Here is a 21,744-nt window from a genome sequence, read left to right as displayed (position 1 = left end):
TACTATACTATCTTTAAATTTTACTAAGTATAAAGCGTGAAAGGTACTAGTCGTAATCTAAAGGTGCTAGGTTGTAGCTGGCATCGGCAGATTAGGCGTTGGAATGTATAAAAATGAGCTAAAAATACAGTACTTGGGGCATTCATTAGATTAAGATCTCTCTTGTTTTGTATTGAATAAAGTTCTGTCAAGCATAAAAAGCATGTGACTTACTTCATAAATGAAAAGAAACAAAACAAAAAAAAATCAAATATATCATTCCACTTTTCATTCTGACTTAATTCTTCAAAAGAACTGGTGGCTTTGATGACGATGATATGATAGCAACATTTCTTAAAGAGATCATAAACTAACACTAATGAAGGAAACGACTTCCTGTAAAGTATTACGCCGCGTAGATTTTTCTGTGAACTACAGACAAATATCTACTCGAAGTATGTATGCAAAAAAAAATCTTATTGCGTGAATCAGTTTTCAATTTTGAGGATTAAATAGTTCTCATAAATTATTTTTTCTTTTAATTTCTGTTACAGCAAAGCCTTTTCCAGAAATGCCCGGCAGTCAGATTGGTCCAGTTCCTGTCATGAGAGTATACGGTGTAACTATGGACGGAAATTCAGTTTGTTGTCATGTGCATGGATTCACTCCATACTTTTATGTTAATGCTCCAAAGAGATTTAACCATACGCACATTTATGATTTCAAGGTAAAATTAATTTGTTAGTTTTTTCATGTTTAATGCCAGTGGCCAGCGCCTTAAATTACTAAAAATGATAAAAACCTGGAAGTCAATGTGTCAAAACTAGAAAAGTAAATAATAATAATTAAATAAAGTGGGTTTTGGTCCAATAAAGCTATTTAACTTCTTTTTATCGAAATCAGTAATCTAGGTATAAGGCTGGACAAATCAATAAAAGCTGTATAAATCAATGTTCCTCACTAAGGTTTCCATTAAAAATAAGGAATTAATATTATTTTCAGAGACCAAAGAAATCTAATTCCGAAACATTGCAATCAACGGTTGAATTATGATAACTGCATGTGAAAAACATTCTGGAATGATTTAGTTTTATTCATTGTTGATCCCCATTCGCATAGCGACAGCATTCTCATCTTTAGGTGTTTCAATCAGTGTCCGGTTCCAATCGCCTTTCCAACTGGTTATAGGTCGTAACAAAATCAATTTAAAATTCAAAATTATCTTCCTAGGAGCCCGGACTAAAGTCTAAACAGGCAACAGGTGAAGGCTGGTCTTAACTTAATTGATTTTTGAACAGAACTAACTCACAGTATAATAGTGCTTAATGTGGATACTTCTTTTGTTTTGACCACTTATGTTGTGAGTACTTGGGTATGTTTAAAAACAACCTAATTTCAACCAATTTATTCACACGAGTGTACTAGACAAAACTTTCGAAAAAACATACGTTGCTTGCTTAAAAAAAATAAATCCTTTAATAAAATTATATTTAAAATAATATTTTAAATACAAAACTTAAGAGCAAAGTCAATACTCTCTCGTCAGGACTCTCCTACAGAGAAAACATTCCTTAAAACTAGTGGTATTGAAAAAGACCCCTTAATTAAAAGTAAATAAAAATATATGTAATAATTTAACATATTTAAATATTTTTTTAAACATTGTATTTTATTTATATTATTATTATCATCATTATTATTATTTATTTGTTATTATTATTTTTTTAGGATGCTTTAAACCGTGCAGTTTTGAATGAAATGCGTGGTAGTAAAGATAAAATCCAAGAAGCTGTAATTATGGTAGAAATTGAAGAGAAACAAAGCATTTATGGATACAATGGAAATGTTGCTACAACTTTCTTAAAAATATCTGTAGCGCTTCCAAGATTAATAGCTACTACCAAAAGAGTTTTAGAAAAAGTTGATATTCATCAACAATTTCTTGACCACCGTTATCAAGCATTTGAAGCCAATATTGATTTTGACATTAGGTTTGATATTTTCTTATAAAATTAATTTTGTAGCTTGTGAAATATGTTATTAATTGTGTTCATTCATTCCAAGACGTATTGCTACTAGTATTAAAATTGTAACAAGAGTATTGGAACTACCCTAACATTAACTATATCATCAAATTAATTCGCCCTCCCAAGTACTGGAAGATAGGCTGACCAAATGCAAATCATACCAGATTAGTTTTAATCATTTATCTTCTTCAATTGAAATTCATTTGTTGAGAGGGATATCATATCCTTCTTTCGCTGCTTTTCTACCTTTGGGGGTCAGAAGACAGAAATCGGTTTTTGATAGTAGGCAGACTAGGATTTGTTTCTTTAAGACAGAAGAAGAGGGTTGACAAGTAAAGTTGTAGTAAATAACAACAAAAATAAAATAAATAGAGTTAAAAAAATACTATCTAGCAATACTATCTGTATTTATTTTTGTAGGTTTATGGTTGATTGTAATATTACTGGGTGCAATTGGATTGAACTTCCACCAAAAACATGGAGTCTTAGATCAGCCATTACTGATTTTGACCCCGTTTCAAGATGTCAAATAGAAGTTGATATTGCTTATGATAAACTTATATCTCATGAACCTGAAGGAGAATGGGCTAAAGTAGCACCTTTCAGAATTTTAAGTTTTGATATAGAATGTGCTGGGCGAAAAGGTTAGTTTTTGTCCTCTTAATTAATATTCTATTGTGAATTTAATCTTTTTAACTAAAATCCTTTCCGACATACGTTAGGTATTTTTCCTGAGCCTACACATGACCCAGTCATCCAGATAGCTAGTATGGTTGTGCGTCAAGGACAGCATGAGCCTTTTATAAGAAATATTTTTACTCTGAACTCTTGTGCTCCAATTTTAGGAGCCCAAGTCATTAGCTGTGATAAAGAAATAGATTTACTTGGAGTAAGTATTTCAGATTTTGTATTTAGAGAATAATTTATATTCCAATATAAAAAGAAACGTAAGAAACGCAATATATATATAAAAAAATTAATATATTTCAGAAATGGGCAGAATTCGTAAGAGAAGTAGATCCAGATTTATTTACAGGTTACAATATTAATAACTTTGACTTCCCTTTTTTAATTAATAGAGCCAATCACTTGAAGTGTCCTTACTTTACTTATCTTGGACGAATAAAGAATATCAGGTAATTATTTTAAGTTCAATATTATTTCTCATTCGTTAACCATCCCAATATTCCTTGTCATACAAACTTGATAATTGGCTTCATTTGAATCAATGTGGCTCTCTTTTCGCAAAATTTTGATCATTAACTTGCATACAATTACTTTAAAATTATTATGGCTCGATCAAATTTTTTAGAGAATGAAAGAAAAGGAGTCTTTTAATTTTGTGTTTTTTGATTCACTTTCTTTAATGAGAAGATTAGATTAAAAAACAAAAAATAGTAATGAAACAAATTGTAAGTATTAAAGTAGACCATAAAGTTTTACGAGAAGGGACTAACAACTTGGACTCTTCCACACTATCTTCATGTCTGTTGAAATTACAGCTAAGATCGTAATCGACAGTGAGACTATTGCAGAAAAAAAAATAGTTATTTTAGCAGATTAGATTAGATTAGATTAGATTCCATCGGGGGAATTGGCTATTCAGCCTACGCCACCGCGACACCCCAAGGATCTATTGTGGCATCCCCCTAGTTGAAGACCCTCTCCCTATCCTGTCCTTAACCAAACTGTGGAATTGGGGGGGGGCTCCCAGGTGGTCGATCAGAGCACCTGCCATCAGAGCACCCTCTCGAGTTCTGCTTGCCTTAAAAGCCTTAATAGGTCCGAGAGAGGGCCCTGGCTGAGGCTTGTTGGCACCAGCTTCTCTATCTACCAGCAGATACGTCGGACCTCTGTTAAGAAAGCCACTGGGACGATCTTAGATTAGAATAATTCATATCTGATAGTGACAAGAGTTTGCTGCTAGTTTGGGATTTTGGGGATTCCTAATCCCATCCATATTAACTTAGAATGACTAATTTATAAATAATTTAATCTTAATGTTATTAATATAATAACCAGTCCTGTAAAACCAACGGCAATGAACTCTGAAAAACAATAATTTAAGTAATCTTGGGTTACGAATTGCTAGTAATAAAAAATAAAAATAAAAATGCTTTAGATCTTGGAGAGATATCAAGAAAATCTAAATTCCCGTATTTATGAACGGAGAGCGGGAAATCAATAATTAAAGAAACTATCCTGTGAACCCGACATAGTATCTTTTGTAAAGAAAGAAAGGTTGAGATTGCTTGGCCATGTGGAACCATTGTCCTTCGTTAGATTTCCCAAAAAGCTGGTGTTAGGGAGACCCGGAGAAGACAGACTTAGAGGTCGACCACGTTTAAGAAGGCTGGAAGATGTGTTGGCTGAACTCCGCCGGTTTAGAATAAGGAAGTGCGAATAAAGAGGAATGGCAGACTGATAGATGAGGTTACTTAAGCTCCTACAATAGGACTGTAACACCAAATGAAGTAGATGAGAGACCTTACAGTCATAGAAATTATCACCGCCTTCTAATTATACAGACTTTAAATAATTTCTTTATTTATATGACGCAGCATAGTTAAAACATTTTTGCGTTTTAGCTGCACATTAAAATGTAATTCAGCCTTATTTCTGTCATTTGGTTATTATAGAATTTTGTGTATATTAATTTCAGATCAACAATAAAAGATCGAGTAATACAAAGTAAACAAATGGGAAAAAGAGAAAATAAAATAGTTAATTTTGAAGGACGTACAGCGTTTGATGTTTTACTTGTAAGTACATAATCAACATTGAACTTTATCATGCAGTTTGTGATTATCAACCCTTACAAAACCTACCAGACGGTTTTAGTAAAAGTTTGGATTTTATGGTTTGATTATTCATTTGTAATGAAAATGTATAAAAACTTATTTACAGTCAGTAAATTAGAGGCGGGAAACCTACAGCTGTAGGTACAGTTGGATTAATAAACAGTATAATCCTTGAATAAAACTATCAGTATATATGGCTGTGGTTGCCTAAGCCACTTAAAATTAGTGAAAATGAAAATGCACCTGTTCTAGGTATTTTTTTTCTTGAAAGATTTTCATTTCACTCCTGTTTATTTGATGTTTTAATTCAAGGTATTATTGCGAGACTACAAATTGAGATCGTATACCCTTAATTCTGTTAGTTACCACTTTTTGCAAGAGCAGAAAGAAGATGTCCATCACAGTATTATTACAGACTTACAAAATGGAACAGCTCAGACTAGGAGAAGGTAGCATTTTATTAATACTAAAGAAATATTTTAACACATTAATAATGTTTTATTACTATTGATTTAACAAACTAAAATACATTTATAGGTTGGCCGTGTATTGTTTAAAAGATGCTTACCTACCAATCAAATTGTTGGATAAATTGATGTCCGTCATAAATTATATGGAAATGGCTCGTGTTACAGGGGTTACATTTTCTTCATTGCTCACTAGAGGACAACAAGTGAAAGTTATGTCTCAGCTTCTAAGAAAGGTTCTGATCATTCTTCTAATATTAAAATAGATGTTGGATCAGTCAATAATTAATTCGGCTCTATCATTAGCCAATAATAATAATGAATGAGCCAAATATCTTGAATGGCATTTGGCTGGAAGTAACCGGCTGTACTTCAGGGATGGATTTCTTGGGAAAAATAAGATAAAAATCTGGTAAAAACCCTCTTAGCTTTCCCTGACAATGATGATTAAAAATCTAATTTATAACTTTTAAAACCTAACGCTATGGGTACACCTCGTAAATTTTAGATGGTGAGGATTATAGCTACTAAATTGTGGTGAGATTAATTATTGCTTCTGCATTGTCAAAATACCAAAAATAATTTTTTCAACATTCAATTCAATAACTATCTACCCATCATTACAAATTATTATTCTTTTCTATGTAGGTCATTTAGGGATTTAATATGGTGACCTTTACAATAGGATTCAAGGAAATGAAACTTTTAAAGGCTGTTCGAATTTGAATCATAAACAATGTTGGTATGCTTAATAGATTCAGCGTGTACTTATGCTAGCAATTTTTTATTCTTGTACGTTTATATGTTATTTTATTAAAAATAGGAAACAATTAGTTAGCGTTCTATACATTTAATTGGCTTCTAAATGACTCAAACTCAAAAAATAGGTAATAATTAACAGGTAATTAAACATTCTTGATTACTTTTTAGGCACGAGAAGCAGGATATTTAATACCAACTCACTCAGTTGGTGAAATGCAAGATCAGTTTGAAGGAGCAATTGTTATAGAACCATTAAAAGGCTACTACAAAATACCAATTGCTACATTAGATTTTAGTTCTTTGTATCCAAGCATTATGATGGCACACAATCTCTGTTATACAACTTTGTTAGCTCCTGGTGTAAAGGAAAAGTTAGGGTAATTATTATTTTTTTGTTAAATATTTATAAAATTGACCAAATATGTGAAATGGATAATATAAGGGTTATATAATTTTGAAAATGGAAATTTTTCTGTTGAGAATATTTTTGACCTGACTCTGAATTGTTGTTTACTGAAGTTTTGAGCTAACGAATTGAAAACTTGTGTTTAAAAACAATGATTTTTTATTAGGCTAAAAGTTTCGCGGTAGCAAACCATAAAAATAAATGACCAATTTCTCCGACTCGAAACTTTAACCGAATAAATTCTATATTTCTTTATTTGATTATTATTTTTGTATAGATTATCTGAAGACCAGTACTCTGAAACTCCAGCTAATAGCTATTTTGTGAAAAGTTCTGTGAGAAAAGGTCTACTTCCTCAAATCTTAGAAAGTCTTTTATCAGCAAGAAAGAAAGCTAAAGCCGATCTTAAAAATGAAACAGATCCTTTTAAACAGAAGGTCTTAGATGGTCGACAGTTAGCATTGAAAATAAGTGCTAATTCTGTATACGGCTTTACAGGTGCACAAGTTGGAAAATTGCCTTGTCTAGAAATTTCAGGCGTAAGATGTTTACATTTTTTCCCCTTCCAGTATGTTATCTGATTTTTGTTTATTTTTATTTTTGTTAATTGTATAGAGTGTTACCGCTTATGGTCGTACAATGATTGAAAGAACAAAATCAGAAGTTGAACAGAAATATAATATTAGTAATGGATACAAACATGATTCTGTTGTTGTTTATGGTGACACAGATTCAGTTATGGTCAAATTTGGTGTAGAAACTTTAGAAGAAGCTATGGCATTAGGAAGAGAAGCGGCGGAATTTGTTACTTCTAAATTCATTCCACCAATAAAACTAGAATTTGAAAAGGTAGCCATTGTTTTTATTGCCTAATGTTTTATATTTTTATACGATATTTCCGCATCATTTACGTTTACTCAGTAGGTTCTGAATTTTTTTATAGGTTTATTTTCCGTATTTGCTGATTAATAAGAAAAGATATGCTGGACTTTATTTTACTCGCCCAGATACTTACGATAAAATGGATTGTAAAGGTCTAGAAACAGTTAGAAGAGATAATTGTCCTCTCGTTGCTAATATGATGAATACATGTTTACAAAAACTTTTAATTGATGGGTAAGCTACAAACTCAAAATGTCTGCTCAATTATAATTTAAGTTGTTTATAAGTAAAAAAGTACATTGTTGATTCGCCTTTATAGATTTTCATTATGTAGAACCTTAATTCAAAGTAGTTTATTGTGCTAAACAGTATAGTCAAAAACAAGCGACCTTTTTAACTATATTTAACTTTTAATTATAAAATTTGTCCAGAGATCCAGATGGTGCTGTAAAATATGCTAAGCAACAAATTAGTGATTTATTGTGTAATCGATTGGATATTTCGCAACTCGTCATTACCAAAGAGTTAACCAAGACCGAATATGCAGCCAAACAGGCGCATGTAGAATTAGCCAATAAAATGAAGAAAAGAGATGCAGGTTCGGCACCAAAATTAGGAGATAGAGTACCCTATATCATTATTTCTGCAGCAAAATCAACACCTGCATATCTTAAAGCTGAGGTACGTTTTTTTTTATTTTATAGAACGTTCTGTCAATATTCATTCCCACGGGAGCACTATGGTTTGTGTACAAATCTTAGCTTCCTAGGTCTCTCAGCGTGGTCTCCTTTCTGCGCCACTACATTTATATTTTTTTTAGTTTTTGATCCTTAACTGCTCCTTGAAGCGTTTTTCTGGATATTCTACTTGTGATACTTTCTATCAATTGAACGTTTTTGGAAGCCTTTCTTTCGTCCTGATACATTCTTCTTAGTACCAGCCATCTAAATTAGTAAAATTTACTTTTTCTATCTTGCCCATTTCTTTAATTTTACATTCTAGTAATACAGCAAGTATCTTATATCTGAATTGTCTACAAAAATTAATTTTTCATGAAGTTTCGCCAATATCACCTTGTAACACTCACTTGTAGTTTTAGTCCCAATAAAAAATAGTTAACAAAACCCTGGAAAAGGCAACTTATTTGCCGAACCTTCAGTTTAAAGAAAGAATTTTTATTTTCCATTCTCGCTTCAATCCTTAATTAAAATTTTGTCAAGAGGTACACTGACAGACAGAATCATTAAGGGAACCAGAGTTAGTCGATACAAATGATAATTTGTATTTTATCGTTATATTATTTTTAATGCTGCGAAGGTTATTTTTGTTGCATTGTTATATTTCTATATTTGTTTCATAATATGTATATGTATGTATGTTTTTTATCGTCTTTTTCGTCTGTATTATGTATAACTTATACCTTTAATTCAATCTATTTTAATATTAATTTATAAAATTATTATTAATGATTGTTATTATTGATATTTTAGGATCCAATCTACGTTTTAGATAATAACATACCAATAGATACAGCTTACTACTTAGAAAATCAACTGTCCAAACCTTTGTTGAGGATATTTTCTCCTATTCTTGGAGAAAAAGCTGAATCAATTTTATTGCGTATGTATAAGAAATACAATTTTTTACAATAAATATATTTTTTTTTTATGTGGAATTATTTTGTATTCATTCATTTTATATTGGTCATTTCTATGGATACAGGAGGCGATCACACACGTACTAGAACTGTAGTCACGTCAAAAGTAAGCGCATTAGCAGCATTTACCACTAAGAAAACAACATGTTTAGGTTGTAAAGCTGTACTGCCTGCCGGTGAAGAGAAGAATCCAGTTTGTAAATATTGCCAACCAAAACAGACGCAGCTTTTGCAAACAGAATTAGATAAGTAAGTAATTAAAAAAAAAAAAAAAAATACTTTGTGAAATAAACTTTTTTCGTTGTGTTTAATTTTAATTCCGAAAATATTCAGATATCGAGACCTTGAAGATAAGTTTAGTCGATTGTGGACCCAGTGTCAAAGATGTCAGGGGAGTTTACATGAAGAAGTTATTTGTACAAGGTAAGTTTTTGATAATTTGAGATATACATAGTTTGTAAATGGTTCTGATATTAATAAAATTAATATCGATGATTTTTAGTCGAGACTGTCCAATTTTTTACATGAGAAAAAAAGTACAAATGGATTTAATAAATCAAGATAAAGTTATTGATCGTTTTGGATGTCCTACTTGGTAATTTGTGAAATATGTCTATAATTTTTGTATTTTAATTTATTTTTGTAAGATATTTTGTTTTAAATAAGAGAAAAACAACTTGTAAATTATTATTTTAATATAATTTTTTAGAAACTTATTAAAACACTGTGACAAATTTTTTGTAGGAACACAACGGTATATATATTGCATTATAGTCTTATTTTTCCAATTTCCCCTTATATATTCTCTGGAGGAGGTGGTGGAACAATGTCTTTACAGTTGACAAGTGCCATTTGAATCAGAGGCACTACTGATATTGAACACAAATCGGCTAATACTGCCTGGTAACATAAATAGATTTAAAATATTTACTTAGGTAACTGGAAATCAAATTTTATAATAAATAGAGGATATGATTACAAGAACATCCAAGAACCTAGAATCCTTCCAAAAATAGCCAGATTAGATGGAGAATAATGGTTGTTTTAGGCTGATCTCTAAGAGGGCCTTAAGTTAGAGGAGCATGTCTCTTATCTAGGAGTTTGCCTGTTAATGTTGTTGAATGAGTAGGAAATCTGATCTTGGCGAGAGACCAAAGGTAAAGAAAATAAACGCGATGACAGTCAATTTATATCAGAAATAATAATTCAGAATGGTTCTGATGAGAGGATTTCGTTTGGATTAGTTACAAAATTTAAGGCTGAAACAACAATGCCAACTTAATAATAGGTACTATTATTTTGACAAGCAATTTCTCTAGTTTGAAAAATGGAGAAATACCAATCGTACTGTATCTCCAATTGTCCCGTTCAACATTAATTCATAATGGTCCTATGAACTTAGGTCCATTATAAAATTCTTGGCTATTTTTATTAAATTTTTTTTGCATCTTATTTGGCCCTTATTTTCGGTTCGGATTCTGGATTACTTAGATTGTAAAAAAGACATGGATAGGAAAACCAAAACCTTCAAGGTCCTTCATCAGACAACTTACTTCACAATTTTGAAGAGTGTCCACAGTTAGTAAGCTTTCACGTCTTAAGCTTACAATAGAAAGTGCTAATAATGGCAGTATTTCTAAAGAATCATATGCTAAAATAAGATCCCACAGAAAGAGAACTTGTTCAGGAGGTAGGTGGCCGCTAAATGCTCTCATTATCCACTTGAAAGCTAGTCTTACCCTGGAAACAAGCACATATTTTTATCAATACATTAGAATATATTTACTTTCTAAAAAAATATTTTTGTATGAAATGGGTATAAATACGTACAGTATAATTAGGTTAACTTACGGTTGAATTGAGTTCTTTTTTAAATGTTCCCACAGAACAAATTCATGTTTATGTAGAAGTCTTTCAAATGTCAAACAAAGTGTGAGTACACCTTGTTCATGCGACGAGACTTCATGCAGACGGAACCAATATCGCATATAGAAGGCTCGAAACACAAAATATAACTGAATTGGATCATCATAGAGGTAACAGATGGGAGTGGCTGTAACATAGAAAATTTTATGTAAAGAGTTTTATAAATTTGCAAGTACATCACTTCGTAATTTTAAAATATGGTGAATAACAGCACAATCAGATAACTATAGTTTAATTCTTGAAGGTAGCTTTACTTTTAAGCAACCACCCCTCATAAAGTCGTAAGTTAAGTTTTACTTACTGCCGAAGAACCTGGGAAGATTGGACCCATTGCAAAAGAATGTCTTAACTTACTGCTGGCTCATTTGGGTACTTCGAAAGCTTTAAACCCCACAAATCTGCGGGGTCTGGTGGTACTTTCCTTTTTTACTATGTGAGGCCAAGCTATCTGAGTAGCACTTCTTTGCAGATTACTGAAGGCTAGTTTGTCCTAAAGCATGTCCCTCAAACACCATCTGTAAAGGTAATCTTTATCCCGAAGCATGCTACGGTAATTCATTTCAAGGAAAGGGCTAATAGACGATTAGTCGTCTTTCATCGTTTTTCAAACAGGCTAATCTTGGTGACAGACTACTATCCATCAAATCTCAGAGAATTGGAAACTGCAATTTTTAGCAAGAAAGTGGCTTTAGGAATTTTGTAGGAAATAGAAGGCAAAAATAAGTCAGCTCTATCTCTTTGGGGATAAAAAGGCGTGAGATACAAACCACGGTGTCTCGATAGGCCAGTAAGTAAGAATCTAAAAAGAGAATCTATTTTTACGAGTGAAAATACTAGCTGATCTCTGAAGAAACGTTAGTTATGACAACCGTCTTAAGGTGTCTTTGGAGAGGGGTGTACTTTCCCTACTACAATAGTCCATGCTTTTAAATTTTAAACTTTTAACCACACCTATATCGGCAAGGATATTCTGTTTAGGATTTCACTGGCTCTAGTGAGAATGGGAAGATATACCTACTAGATTAATAGAGTACAATAAGCCCCTTGTCACAATAATATATAAATCCTAAGTTGATTTTTTAAAATCATTTTTTGCACAATACTTTAATTGTTAAATTATATAGATTTCATTAACCGTACCGTACATAGTGAATCCATGAAAAGGAATAACTCCGCTAGGTGGATATACTACAGTATTTTCTACGTTTGGTACCTTTCCTTTCAATGTACCGTACAGCGGCGTGGCTGAACTGTGTTTAAAAACTGACAGAATTTCCCAATCCCGTGTAAAACACAGCATCACCTTTAAATGTAACATTATTGACATTATTGATTAAAACCATAGAAGAAAATATTATAAAACTAAGAACAACTGTGTACCTGATAAAGTAAATCTTCAAATACAAAGTACTGATGATCGTTTGAGGCAGTTAATTGAACATCCTAAAAAATAAATATCACGATCAACAATTTTTATTTTAAACTATGGCGTGGAAATAGCTGAAATCGAGGCGTCCGCAACAAGCTTTCATCCAATGAGATGTAAAAGACTCCTATGAAGAAAACAAAAAATAAGTGCAGGCAACTGGATCTGTGGCCCGAGATCTCCGTGTAGGAGTCCAGTGCACTAACCACTAAACTAATTTCTTCAATGCACATCAATATTTTTTTCAAAATAATGATTTTTATAGCCGAAAAGTATAAATTTCATATCAAATAATCGTTTTTTACACACCTTAATAATTAATTTGTCCACCATTAGGTCATATTGAAGCACTAAACACTTTAAATTCTTGTAATATTTTTCTTCCTGCAAGAGAGCATTACTAAGGCAAATTAACATTTACGCTAAAGTAAACTTTATCAATCTCAAAAGTTAGGAAAAAGATGTATTACATATTTGAATAAATTATTCATTTATAAAAGAAATTGTTTCTTAATCATTAAACTTATTGACGTATCAACTTCAAAGACACTTAATGTATTTATTCATGAGAACATTTAAATTATCTCTTAAAAAATTTATTACATTCATATTTTAAAATCAATTTAATTTATAAACTTATTCACAATTTTAACTAATAATAATTTATTGTAATTACCTACAGTTGGACCGACTTCCGCCCCTAAAACTTGTGCCCAAAGTTTAGCTCTCAATGATCTTGGTGAGCCTTTTTTTAGAAATTCTTGTGTAACTGGTGCATGATTTATGGTTATAACTGGAAATAAGAAAAAGCTTGTTTTTTAGTCTGCTTTGCAACATTTTTTTGTAATTTCTTTTACTGTGAACATCTTAAGGAAAATGAATGAAATATTTTCGAATTTTCGTTTTCACCGGAAAGATAAAGTTTCTCAGAGTACAAACAATTGTTTTTCAATAAATAATATTCATAAATTTATGATTTTGAGACAAGTTAGGGTCTGAATGTGCTTAGTTTACCATTCTCAGGTTTTCGATGACTGCAGAAGTAAAATGTTTCTGTGAAATATCTGAAGTAGCAACGATGTATTGGCTGTTGGTTATAAATTTCTACGTTCTACCAGCAAGGTTTGTTGATATAGAAAAAACAAAAGTATAGTGAAGAATATTATGGGCAGAAGCTTAATTAATTTGGCCAAGCTATAAGCCTACTCCCGAATTATTGCAGGTATTTACTACAGAAGCTTAAATTATAAGGGTTGCGGCAATGAAGCGTTCTGTAAATGATCAGCGGTTGGAAACCCAGCTTATATCTAACCTACTTTGCATCTCACTTATGGCAAGATCTGCTAACGTTTGGATTGAGGATTTTTGTGCACAATGTACGTACTTTTTTGTTCCTACATGCATCACCTTATAACTGCCCTTTATAATATAACCTTTGTAATTATTAATAAGATAAATAATTGCGAATAGGTAAATAAAACTGTTGCTAAGACTTATTATGTTATTATTAGACGTCCAATAGATAAATACATATCAATGCTGGTAGAAGAAATTGACGCTCAAATTCTAATTTTATTCTTTCTAAATTTTAAGTCAATTTTCAAATAATTCCTAATTCTTCTAACTCTTTCAAATAGATTTATTTTTTTCAATCGTAATTCTGGAGCAAAACAAGCACATGACCAAGCTACCGTTCTTTCAATACCAAACGGTATTAAATATTTTAGTTCAATTTCGTTCTCATCAGTTATCAAATTTTGTCTAAATCTTCCTTTTTTTCATTTTAAATATGACTTTACTTAATTTTGCGCAGTTAACTTTTATATTAGTAATTAGATTCCTAAACATTAATTCAATTTTAGCAATTAAAAATTAATCAGAATGAAGATATAGGCAAGGATTGTATTTGCCACTAATATTTATATTGGATAGAAAATAAGAAATCACCTTTTTGTCCAAATGCTGCTCTTTCCGCTGATAATGTTGGGTAATTTGACCCTATTGGTCTTGCTGAAGGATTTACTCCTAAATGTAATTCTCCTCGTCCAAGTTCTAAATATTGTGATTTCTTTAAATAAACGATAAGTTAATAAAAAATATTTCATTTTTTTAAAAAGCATTTATTAAAAGAATGTAAATAATATGAACTCACAAGATCATTTAATGTTTTCACTTTTAAAGGTAAGTGTAAGAAATCCCATGACGGTTCTGGTGGGCTGTAATTATAATTTAAATATTTAAAGAATTCTTACCAAAATCATATTCAAAATTTTACAAAAAAAAGTACGCAGATTTACGGTATTCAAAGAATTTTATCATTTTTATACTATTTGTAATAAACTTACTGAATTGGCCTGTAATTGGAACTACGAATCCATAAAAGAACTTCTAAAAAATCTTTAGGGGCGTAAACCGGCCTGTAATGGCTCAAATCTAAGAACAAAATTATTAGTTAATATTTTAAAATATGATAAATTTTGTTTCACTTAGTCATAATGCGACTGAAGTAACTATTGAGAATAAAAGTAAATTTAGTTTTTATCGTCTTCAATTTATCTGATGACGTGTCGCATGTAAGCCCACTTTTAAGCAACAACTTAAATTTGTTATTTGAACACTTTTTTCGTCACGTTAAAGCAAAAAACATACAGCAAACTGTCATTCAATTAGACAACTAACTTTTTAGTGTAATTATCAGATCAATTAATTAAATACTATTAAATACCAACATTTCATTTTGTAACACTTCAATCAACTTATTAACAAATTTTTCGTAATGAATTTTTAATACCTTTAGGAAACAAAATAAAAAAAATTGTAAGTTTGTCCCTCTACAACAATCAATAAATCTGAGTCTTTCACAATTAGAGACACCAAAAGATGATCATGGCTGAAAGATTTACAAGAAAAATAACGACGACCGACGAAAAGAAAGCAAATGATTTTGAGAAACTACAATTTTTTTTAAAAAAAATGAAATTTAAGTTACAAAACTAAAAATATTTTTAAAACATTTAAGTTAATCGCAGTATTTTGGAAACAAAGCGAACCTCTTTCCGCATTTGATGTTGCACTTTAACTTTACAAAAGTTGAAGATAATGGGGAAATAATTTTTCAAAATGTTTCTTAATGCATCAAAATTGTTAAATATAAGACTGACATATATTATTTTATTTTAAATGGGTTGCAGTACGTCTAAGACAATGTTTATAAAATATAATAGATCAGCTAATAATTTAATATATGTATATTTGTAATTGTGTACTTGCTATTTAAAGTAAGATTCAATTTCATACATCAATATTTCGAAGAAACGTAAAATGTTCATAATTATTTTGAGTTTAAACTCACCTATGTCATAAACACTAAGTTCATTCCATTTCTCCATAATCTCTTCCTTATCATCGGAAGATCGAACTTGAGATAGGGCCACTTTAAGTTCTGCGGCCATGGAATTCAATGACTTATGAATTCTCTTTTCCCATTGGACCTTTTAAAAAAAATCAGTTCATAATAAGCGAATAGTTCTCAAACTAATTAATAGGCTATTAAATCAATATTATTTTAATTCTACCTTCAGAATCTACCTGAGCTTTTTTAAGGTATGCAATAGGCTCTTTGATTCCCATTGGATGTTTACGAGATCTCAGCCAGTGGAATATAGTGTTTCTTAATTCCGTCTCCATACCAGAATCTTTCAGTGCGTTAAGAAGAGAATTTTTGAAATCATCTTCTTTTACTGCAGGAGATGCTACTAATCTCTGTAAATAATTCCGGCAAATATTGTTATTACATTAAACATGGTTAAAATTATATTTGTTTGATCAATAAAAACAAAAGTTCTAACGTCTACAGTTCTTTCTATACGAAATTTATTTATAAAAATATTAAGATACAATCTCTTACTTGAAGATTCTCATAAAATGTTTTATAACTTTTCATGTTCTGAAGTTCAGCAGTTAAAATTTCTGTAGTATGATGTATACTGACATCTTTCAGATCCTCCATTAGTTAGTTGTTTGTTGTGAAGTAACTAAACTCTTCACTTAATCTTGCTATTTAATTATGACTCCTATTGTCAAGAATAGCTCATAGTAATATTCATAAACGTCTAACTAGGCCAAGATTTCCGAATAAATAGTTTTAGAAATGGTTTTAGTGGTGACCACTAGAGTGTTGTTAAGATAACAGGAGGTTGTTTGTGCGCGTGACTGCGTAAAAAGTGGATCTATAAGAAACTAAAAAGTAAGAAACTACTTCGTAGCACCATTGTACTACAAGTTAATAATAAACCCAATCACAATTCTCTTGTATCAGAGTTTGATATTACGTTAAATATAGGAACTAATCAATGATGAATAAAGAAATCTCCAAGAATTCTCTTAATAACGAAGAATTACTTCAAAATATTATCTTGCCTGGAAAGAAGCTATTAAAAATGCTAGTATTGCGATTTATGATTATGACTGTTCTGGAGGAGGGTTGTTGTGAGGGTTCACTAATTGTGTAAAATTTGTACGAATTGATTGAATATCTTGCAAAAATTCGGAAGTTGGAAGATTTATCTTTTTTCGCGATTTTGAAGAGAATGGCACCATTTTATTTTAACTTATTGAACTAGTTCTTAGCTTAAATACCTCTTTCATATGAATTATTCGCTCATTAAAACTGATATTTCAACTTTTAAAATTCCCCCTGAGAAGTATCACGACAGCAGTAAAATACCATCATGAAAATATTTTTTATATTTGTGATAACATGGAAGCTAGTGGTTGCCAATAAGTTCTAAAGATATTTTTTGATCATTGATTTAGATATTATCGATAAAAAAAAAAAAAAGGTTTGAGTAAAAATGCTTTTCGTGACTTTTGATATAGATTGTAACTTTGCGTGTTCATATGTGTTATATTTGTGAAAGTATGTGATTTCTTCCTACCAAAATGGCACAATAGGTAAATGTAATTTGACTTAGAGATGAGTCTATAAAAACTACTAAAGATAAGATTGATGTTTCCATTTAGTTTAGACATTACGTTTTGTAGAACTTTTTATACATGGAAGGTATATGATATTCTTATTTTACGATATGATAATCTGAATAGTTACCAAAAAAAAAATTTTAATTAAGTAGTTCCGCTCACATTACGGTACTACCTAATATTGTAATACTAAATTAGTATAACTAGACTACATTCGCCTTGAAAGGTTTTAAGCTTGATTATCTTCTTATCTTTCTTTTTATTTAAGAATTTTACAATAGTTCAGCTAGTGCAACAAATAAAAATTGATGCAGTCGATATTTTTGTTGATGTGCATGTGTTACTCTTAGCTAACGAACTCAAAATGTTATTTAAAATGCAAAATAAACACTGGAGCTAATGCGAAAATTTTACTAGAAAACATTTAAGCATTCTACAACTGGTGTTCATAAGCTACCTGAAGCTTAACAATTAATAAAGTTAGTTAATTATGGAATTTGAAAAATAATTTCTTTGAATCTCCATTTAATCGTCATTACTCATCCATTCTGCAGGGCTCCGAAATCTTTGGCTCATTTTTCTGCTTTATCCATCTTATTGAATATATTACGAGATAGCCTACATTTATTCGGGATACTTCAAATTTCTTTTTAGGATACTCTTAAACTACTCTTATAATTCACTTTTATAATTTCCCACTAAGAATTTTCTTCTCCAATCCGATATCCTTGCTTCATACACCATACACTCTATTAAAAAAATTCAATACAAGTTTCTCAAATAAATGCACTCAAAAAAGACTAATACACCTGATTCAATTGATTTATCAACAGAATTAAATTTAAATTCTCGTCACTTTCGTAGATTATTTCATTTATGATATAATTAATGGCCTTTAGTTAGTTCTAAGCTAATTCTGATCTTATATGTTTTTGCATTGTTACAACTTTACATGTGTAATGCATAACTTTGTAAAAAAAATTATAGTTCCTTCTTATAATAATAATAAAAAAAAAAAATCCTCTAACATCTTAAACTCGATAAAAACTAGGAATTTTAATAATTCATAACAATAAAATAGCAATTTAAAGGAAAACCTACATTAAACGTCTGTAAAAAAGTATACTGCAATATTTTCATGTTCTCAAAAAGCTTAAAACAATTTTAAGAAAATCAATTTTTAAAAGTACTCGCAGCATTTACTCTTATTAAAATAAACAATGGAACTAAAAGTCAAATCTTATTGTCATCGAAAGATTTGACATTTATTTCTTCCCAAAAAAAGGAAAAAGTTTTTGCAAAAGTTTGTATTGTAAAGAATTACCTCATTGAATTTGGTGCGAATTATATCTGCATCAGGATCATCCAAGTTTTTACCAAACATGATTATATTTTATTTTTAAATCTTAAAAAATGCACTATTTTGAAAAAAAAATTAAATATAATTTCAAATGGCTTTAAGAAGGATCTTATTAGTAGAGATCAGATAGTTCTATCATTACAGATGATTCTATTATTATACAAATATTAATAATTCAATATGTCATAGTCTATATTATTTTTCACTTCTATTTGAAAAAATAAAACAAAAAAGTAATGAACAATTTAATGCGATGGGGTAATAAGTGGGTAGTTTCCTTGGATATTTCTAAAATTTACATTTACCAGCTTCCATTCGACAAGTCTGAATTCAATAATCTCATGTTCTTACTAAAGAAGTGGTTATCTACAGAAAATCCAGTTTTCTGAATTATTTAGGAATGCAGATGAGAACACTTTACTTATTGCCTACATTTTTAGTCTTACATCACTGTCAAAAAAAAGAGAGAAGTGATGTTTGGCATCCCTTCATCTAGTCAGACATCCCTCAAGAAAGATATTCTGTGCTCATTCTACATGCGTTATTTTTTCAGATGACACTGTTCACATTAACGTTCACGACATTAACTGCAAGTACTAACTTGGAACTCCCTCATTAGTCTTAAAAGACAAGCTTTAGAAAAGGAAATTGAAATATTTAAGACGATTACTGGACAGAAAATCAACGGAAACAATTATACTGACTTACAAGACAATAATTCAACCTACGGGGGGTGAAGGTAATCGCCTGCTCGTGGTAATCTAAACGGTCAACAGTGCACCAACCTAAATGGGTCAGTCAGGTCATCAGACCGTCTCAATTAGTAGGAGTTTAACCGCGTACAAAACTCTGAAGGTGCACAAGGCAAGTGTAGTGGCCTAAAGGAGGCAATTCCTCCAGTACTCTAGGGGGACTTAGGGCTATCGCCCACAATGCCGAAATCAAATAGATTATAAGAGACAGAAAAAGGAAAAACCGGACTCTCTTTTTTGTGGCAGTGACTTGGCGAGGAAATGAAAGGATACAATGGTTAGCATACAATGATAATAGTAGAGGGAAGTTACTAGTGGTTAGTGCATTGGATTTCCACATTTTCTCTCGCAAATAAGCTCAGCTGCTGAGTACCATTCTAGGGTTCTTAAAATAAAAAATGATTTATCATAAGTAGAAGCTTAATTTTCATGGTTCAGTCCGAGCGGTCTACTCCTTTTATTTACACCAGGAGCCTTAGGAGAATAACTAGAGTATTATCGATGGATAACTTGATATGTTTAAAAAAAAAAATATTAAAAAAATTAGTGAATACAATTTTCTATATCTGGTCGCTTGGAGGTCAGATCCAACTCTGAATTCTCCAATTTATGTAAATGTAAGTCTTGTATGTGGTTATTATTGCATTCTGCGACGTCATGTAACGCTTAATGCGATTGCACTATTACTAAATCTTTTTTCGTGCATAAAAAGTATTTAAAAATATTAAAGGACACCCCTGATTGTATTGTAGGTACAAATTATGCTTGCTGCAAATTTCATCCTTGACAAGTCAATGAAACAATTGAAACCCTGTCCTGATATCACCTCCTGATATACGAGGGGGTACCCAAAAATAACCGGAATTGCGTTGCCGCGCATGGAGCTTATGTAGTACGCATTTCTGCCGCTAGACGTGTATAGCGCAATTCCTTGCCAGTTCAGTCCTGCCTGTGTTGTCTGCCTGGCTTGTTTTGTTCATCTGCAGTGATTGTTTTTACCAGCGCTGTTTTGTTCTTTTTTCGTTTTTTATGATGGCAAGTTTAGGTGAACAACGTGCAGCTCTGAAATTTTGTTTTCTACTCGGCAAAAATGCTGCTGAAAGTGTTTTAATGTTGAAAACAGCTTACAAAGATGACGCTATGGGAAAAACTCAAGTATACGAGTGGTTTACTCGGTTTAAAAATGGCGACATGTCGATTGATGACAAACCTCGTTCTGGACGTCCATCAACTGCCCGAATCGACGAAAATGTTGAAAAAATTCGAGAGCTGGTGTTCACAGACCGTCGACAGACAATTGATTAACTGTCAGAGAGTAGTGGGTTATCTTGGAGCTCGGTTCAGCGAATTTTAACGGAAGATTTGGGGATGAAAAGGGTTGCTGCCAAGTTTGTTCCTCGAGTTCTGACTGACAATCAAAAAGAACATCGAGTTGAAACATGTCGTGCTTTGAAACAACAGCTTGAAACTGATCCAGACTTTCTGTCAAAGGTCATTACTGGTGATGAGTCATGGTGCTATGGTTATGACCCAGAAACAAAGCAACAGTCGAGCCAATGGAAGACGTCATCTTCACCCCGACCAAAAAAATGTCGTCAAGTCAAGTCAAACATCAAAACAATGCTGATTTGCTTTCTTGATGCCAAAGGCGTAGTCCATTCAGAGTTTGTCCCCCCAGGTCAGACCGTCAATCAAACCTTGTATTTGGAAGTTTTGAAAAGATTGCGCAATAGTGTTCGCCAAAAAAGACCCGATTTGTGGCAAACAGGAGACTGGTTCTTCCACCACGACAATGCACCTGCACACACAGCCATCTCTGTTACACAGTTTTTGGCTAAAAATGGCATGGTTCCGCTGCCCCACGCACCTTACTCGCCTGACCTGGCTCCGTGCGACTTTTTCTTATTTCCACGCATGAAAAAGGGCATGAAAGGTCACCGATTTGACAACATTGAAGAGGTCAAGAAAAAAACGAAGAAGGAGCTGTCAGCCATTTCTAAAGATGTTTCGAACAGTGGAAGCACCGGTGGGACAAATGTATTAGTTGTAATGGAGAGTATTTTGAAGGGGATAAGGTTGTTCTGTAAAAAAATTTGTAAATAAATAGCTTTTAAAAAATAATTCCGGTTTTTTTTGGGTACCCCCTCGTAATACTGCTCATAAACAATCAGAGAAGGAAACGAATCAATAAAAAGTAATTTAGATTTTTTTTTTGATATTTTTAAATTCGTACAGTAAACAAATAATTATTACATTTTTTTTTCTTCATACATTTAAAGACTATTTTTTTTTTTTTTTTTATTTATACACTCACTCAAA

The 21,744-nt window shown here is 31.5% G+C and overlaps 2 protein-coding genes across 6 annotated transcripts in view; one reads left to right on the top strand and one right to left on the bottom strand.

Annotated features, from left to right (window-relative positions):
* PolD1 (DNA polymerase delta 1, catalytic subunit) overlaps window positions 1-9,749 on the top strand; it is an 11,915-nt gene extending 2,166 nt beyond the window's left edge. For both annotated transcript variants that reach the window (XM_074139873.1, XM_074139872.1), the window contains 17 exons: window positions 534-706; window positions 1,708-1,970; window positions 2,427-2,650; window positions 2,729-2,895; window positions 2,997-3,142; window positions 4,669-4,768; window positions 5,120-5,256; window positions 5,345-5,510; window positions 6,205-6,413; window positions 6,720-6,981; window positions 7,058-7,291; window positions 7,386-7,558; window positions 7,756-8,005; window positions 8,815-8,944; window positions 9,047-9,230; window positions 9,315-9,404; window positions 9,484-9,749. In XM_074139873.1, the coding sequence (XP_073995974.1) occupies window positions 534-706; window positions 1,708-1,970; window positions 2,427-2,650; window positions 2,729-2,895; window positions 2,997-3,142; window positions 4,669-4,768; window positions 5,120-5,256; window positions 5,345-5,510; window positions 6,205-6,413; window positions 6,720-6,981; window positions 7,058-7,291; window positions 7,386-7,558; window positions 7,756-8,005; window positions 8,815-8,944; window positions 9,047-9,230; window positions 9,315-9,404; window positions 9,484-9,580 (3,005 nt within the window). In that variant the 3' untranslated portion in view covers window positions 9,581-9,749. The remainder of the gene's footprint in view (window positions 1-533; window positions 707-1,707; window positions 1,971-2,426; window positions 2,651-2,728; window positions 2,896-2,996; window positions 3,143-4,668; window positions 4,769-5,119; window positions 5,257-5,344; window positions 5,511-6,204; window positions 6,414-6,719; window positions 6,982-7,057; window positions 7,292-7,385; window positions 7,559-7,755; window positions 8,006-8,814; window positions 8,945-9,046; window positions 9,231-9,314; window positions 9,405-9,483) is intronic.
* LOC141460163 (TBC1 domain family member 19) lies at window positions 9,642-21,744 on the bottom strand. 4 transcript variants are annotated; one of them, XM_074139883.1, is made up of 13 exons: window positions 18,638-21,744; window positions 15,922-16,095; window positions 15,686-15,824; window positions 14,679-14,766; window positions 14,486-14,549; window positions 14,281-14,401; window positions 13,014-13,126; window positions 12,643-12,717; window positions 12,288-12,350; window positions 12,048-12,210; window positions 10,833-11,034; window positions 10,535-10,721; window positions 9,642-9,881 (listed from the first exon to the last, which is right to left on the bottom strand). In XM_074139883.1, exons 1-13 carry the CDS (start codon window positions 18,695-18,697, stop codon window positions 9,777-9,779), a joined length of 1,554 nt encoding a protein of 517 aa, XP_073995984.1. In that variant the 5' UTR covers window positions 18,698-21,744; the 3' UTR covers window positions 9,642-9,776. The 4 variants fall into 4 exon arrangements, with proteins under 4 accessions (XP_073995984.1, XP_073995983.1, XP_073995985.1 ...); XM_074139882.1 differs by lacking the exon at window positions 18,638-21,744 and adding an exon at window positions 16,241-16,942; XM_074139884.1 differs by lacking the exons at window positions 12,643-12,717; window positions 18,638-21,744 and adding an exon at window positions 16,241-16,946.

This window comes from Rhodnius prolixus, unplaced genomic scaffold, assembly GCF_049639745.1.
Source record: "Rhodnius prolixus isolate KJV_2025 unplaced genomic scaffold, Rpr scaffold_6, whole genome shotgun sequence".
In the NCBI taxonomy this organism is placed as follows: domain Eukaryota; kingdom Metazoa; phylum Arthropoda; class Insecta; order Hemiptera; family Reduviidae; genus Rhodnius; species Rhodnius prolixus.
Note: the sequence above shows the minus strand (reverse complement) of the source record. Positions and strands in the feature narration are given on the sequence as shown.

Coding starts and splice junctions, on each gene's coding strand:
- LOC141460163 (XM_074139882.1), bottom strand. CDS start 16,342: ATGGAGGATCTGAAAGATGTCAGTATACATCATACTACAGAAATTTTA. Junction 14,402..14,485: donor TGAAAACATTAAATGATCTT/GTGAGTTCATAT, acceptor GTTTATTTAAAG/AAATCACAATATTTAGAACT. Junction 12,351..12,642: donor TGGACAAATTAATTATTAAG/GTGTGTAAAAAA, acceptor TTTATTTTTTAG/GATGTTCAATTAACTGCCTC.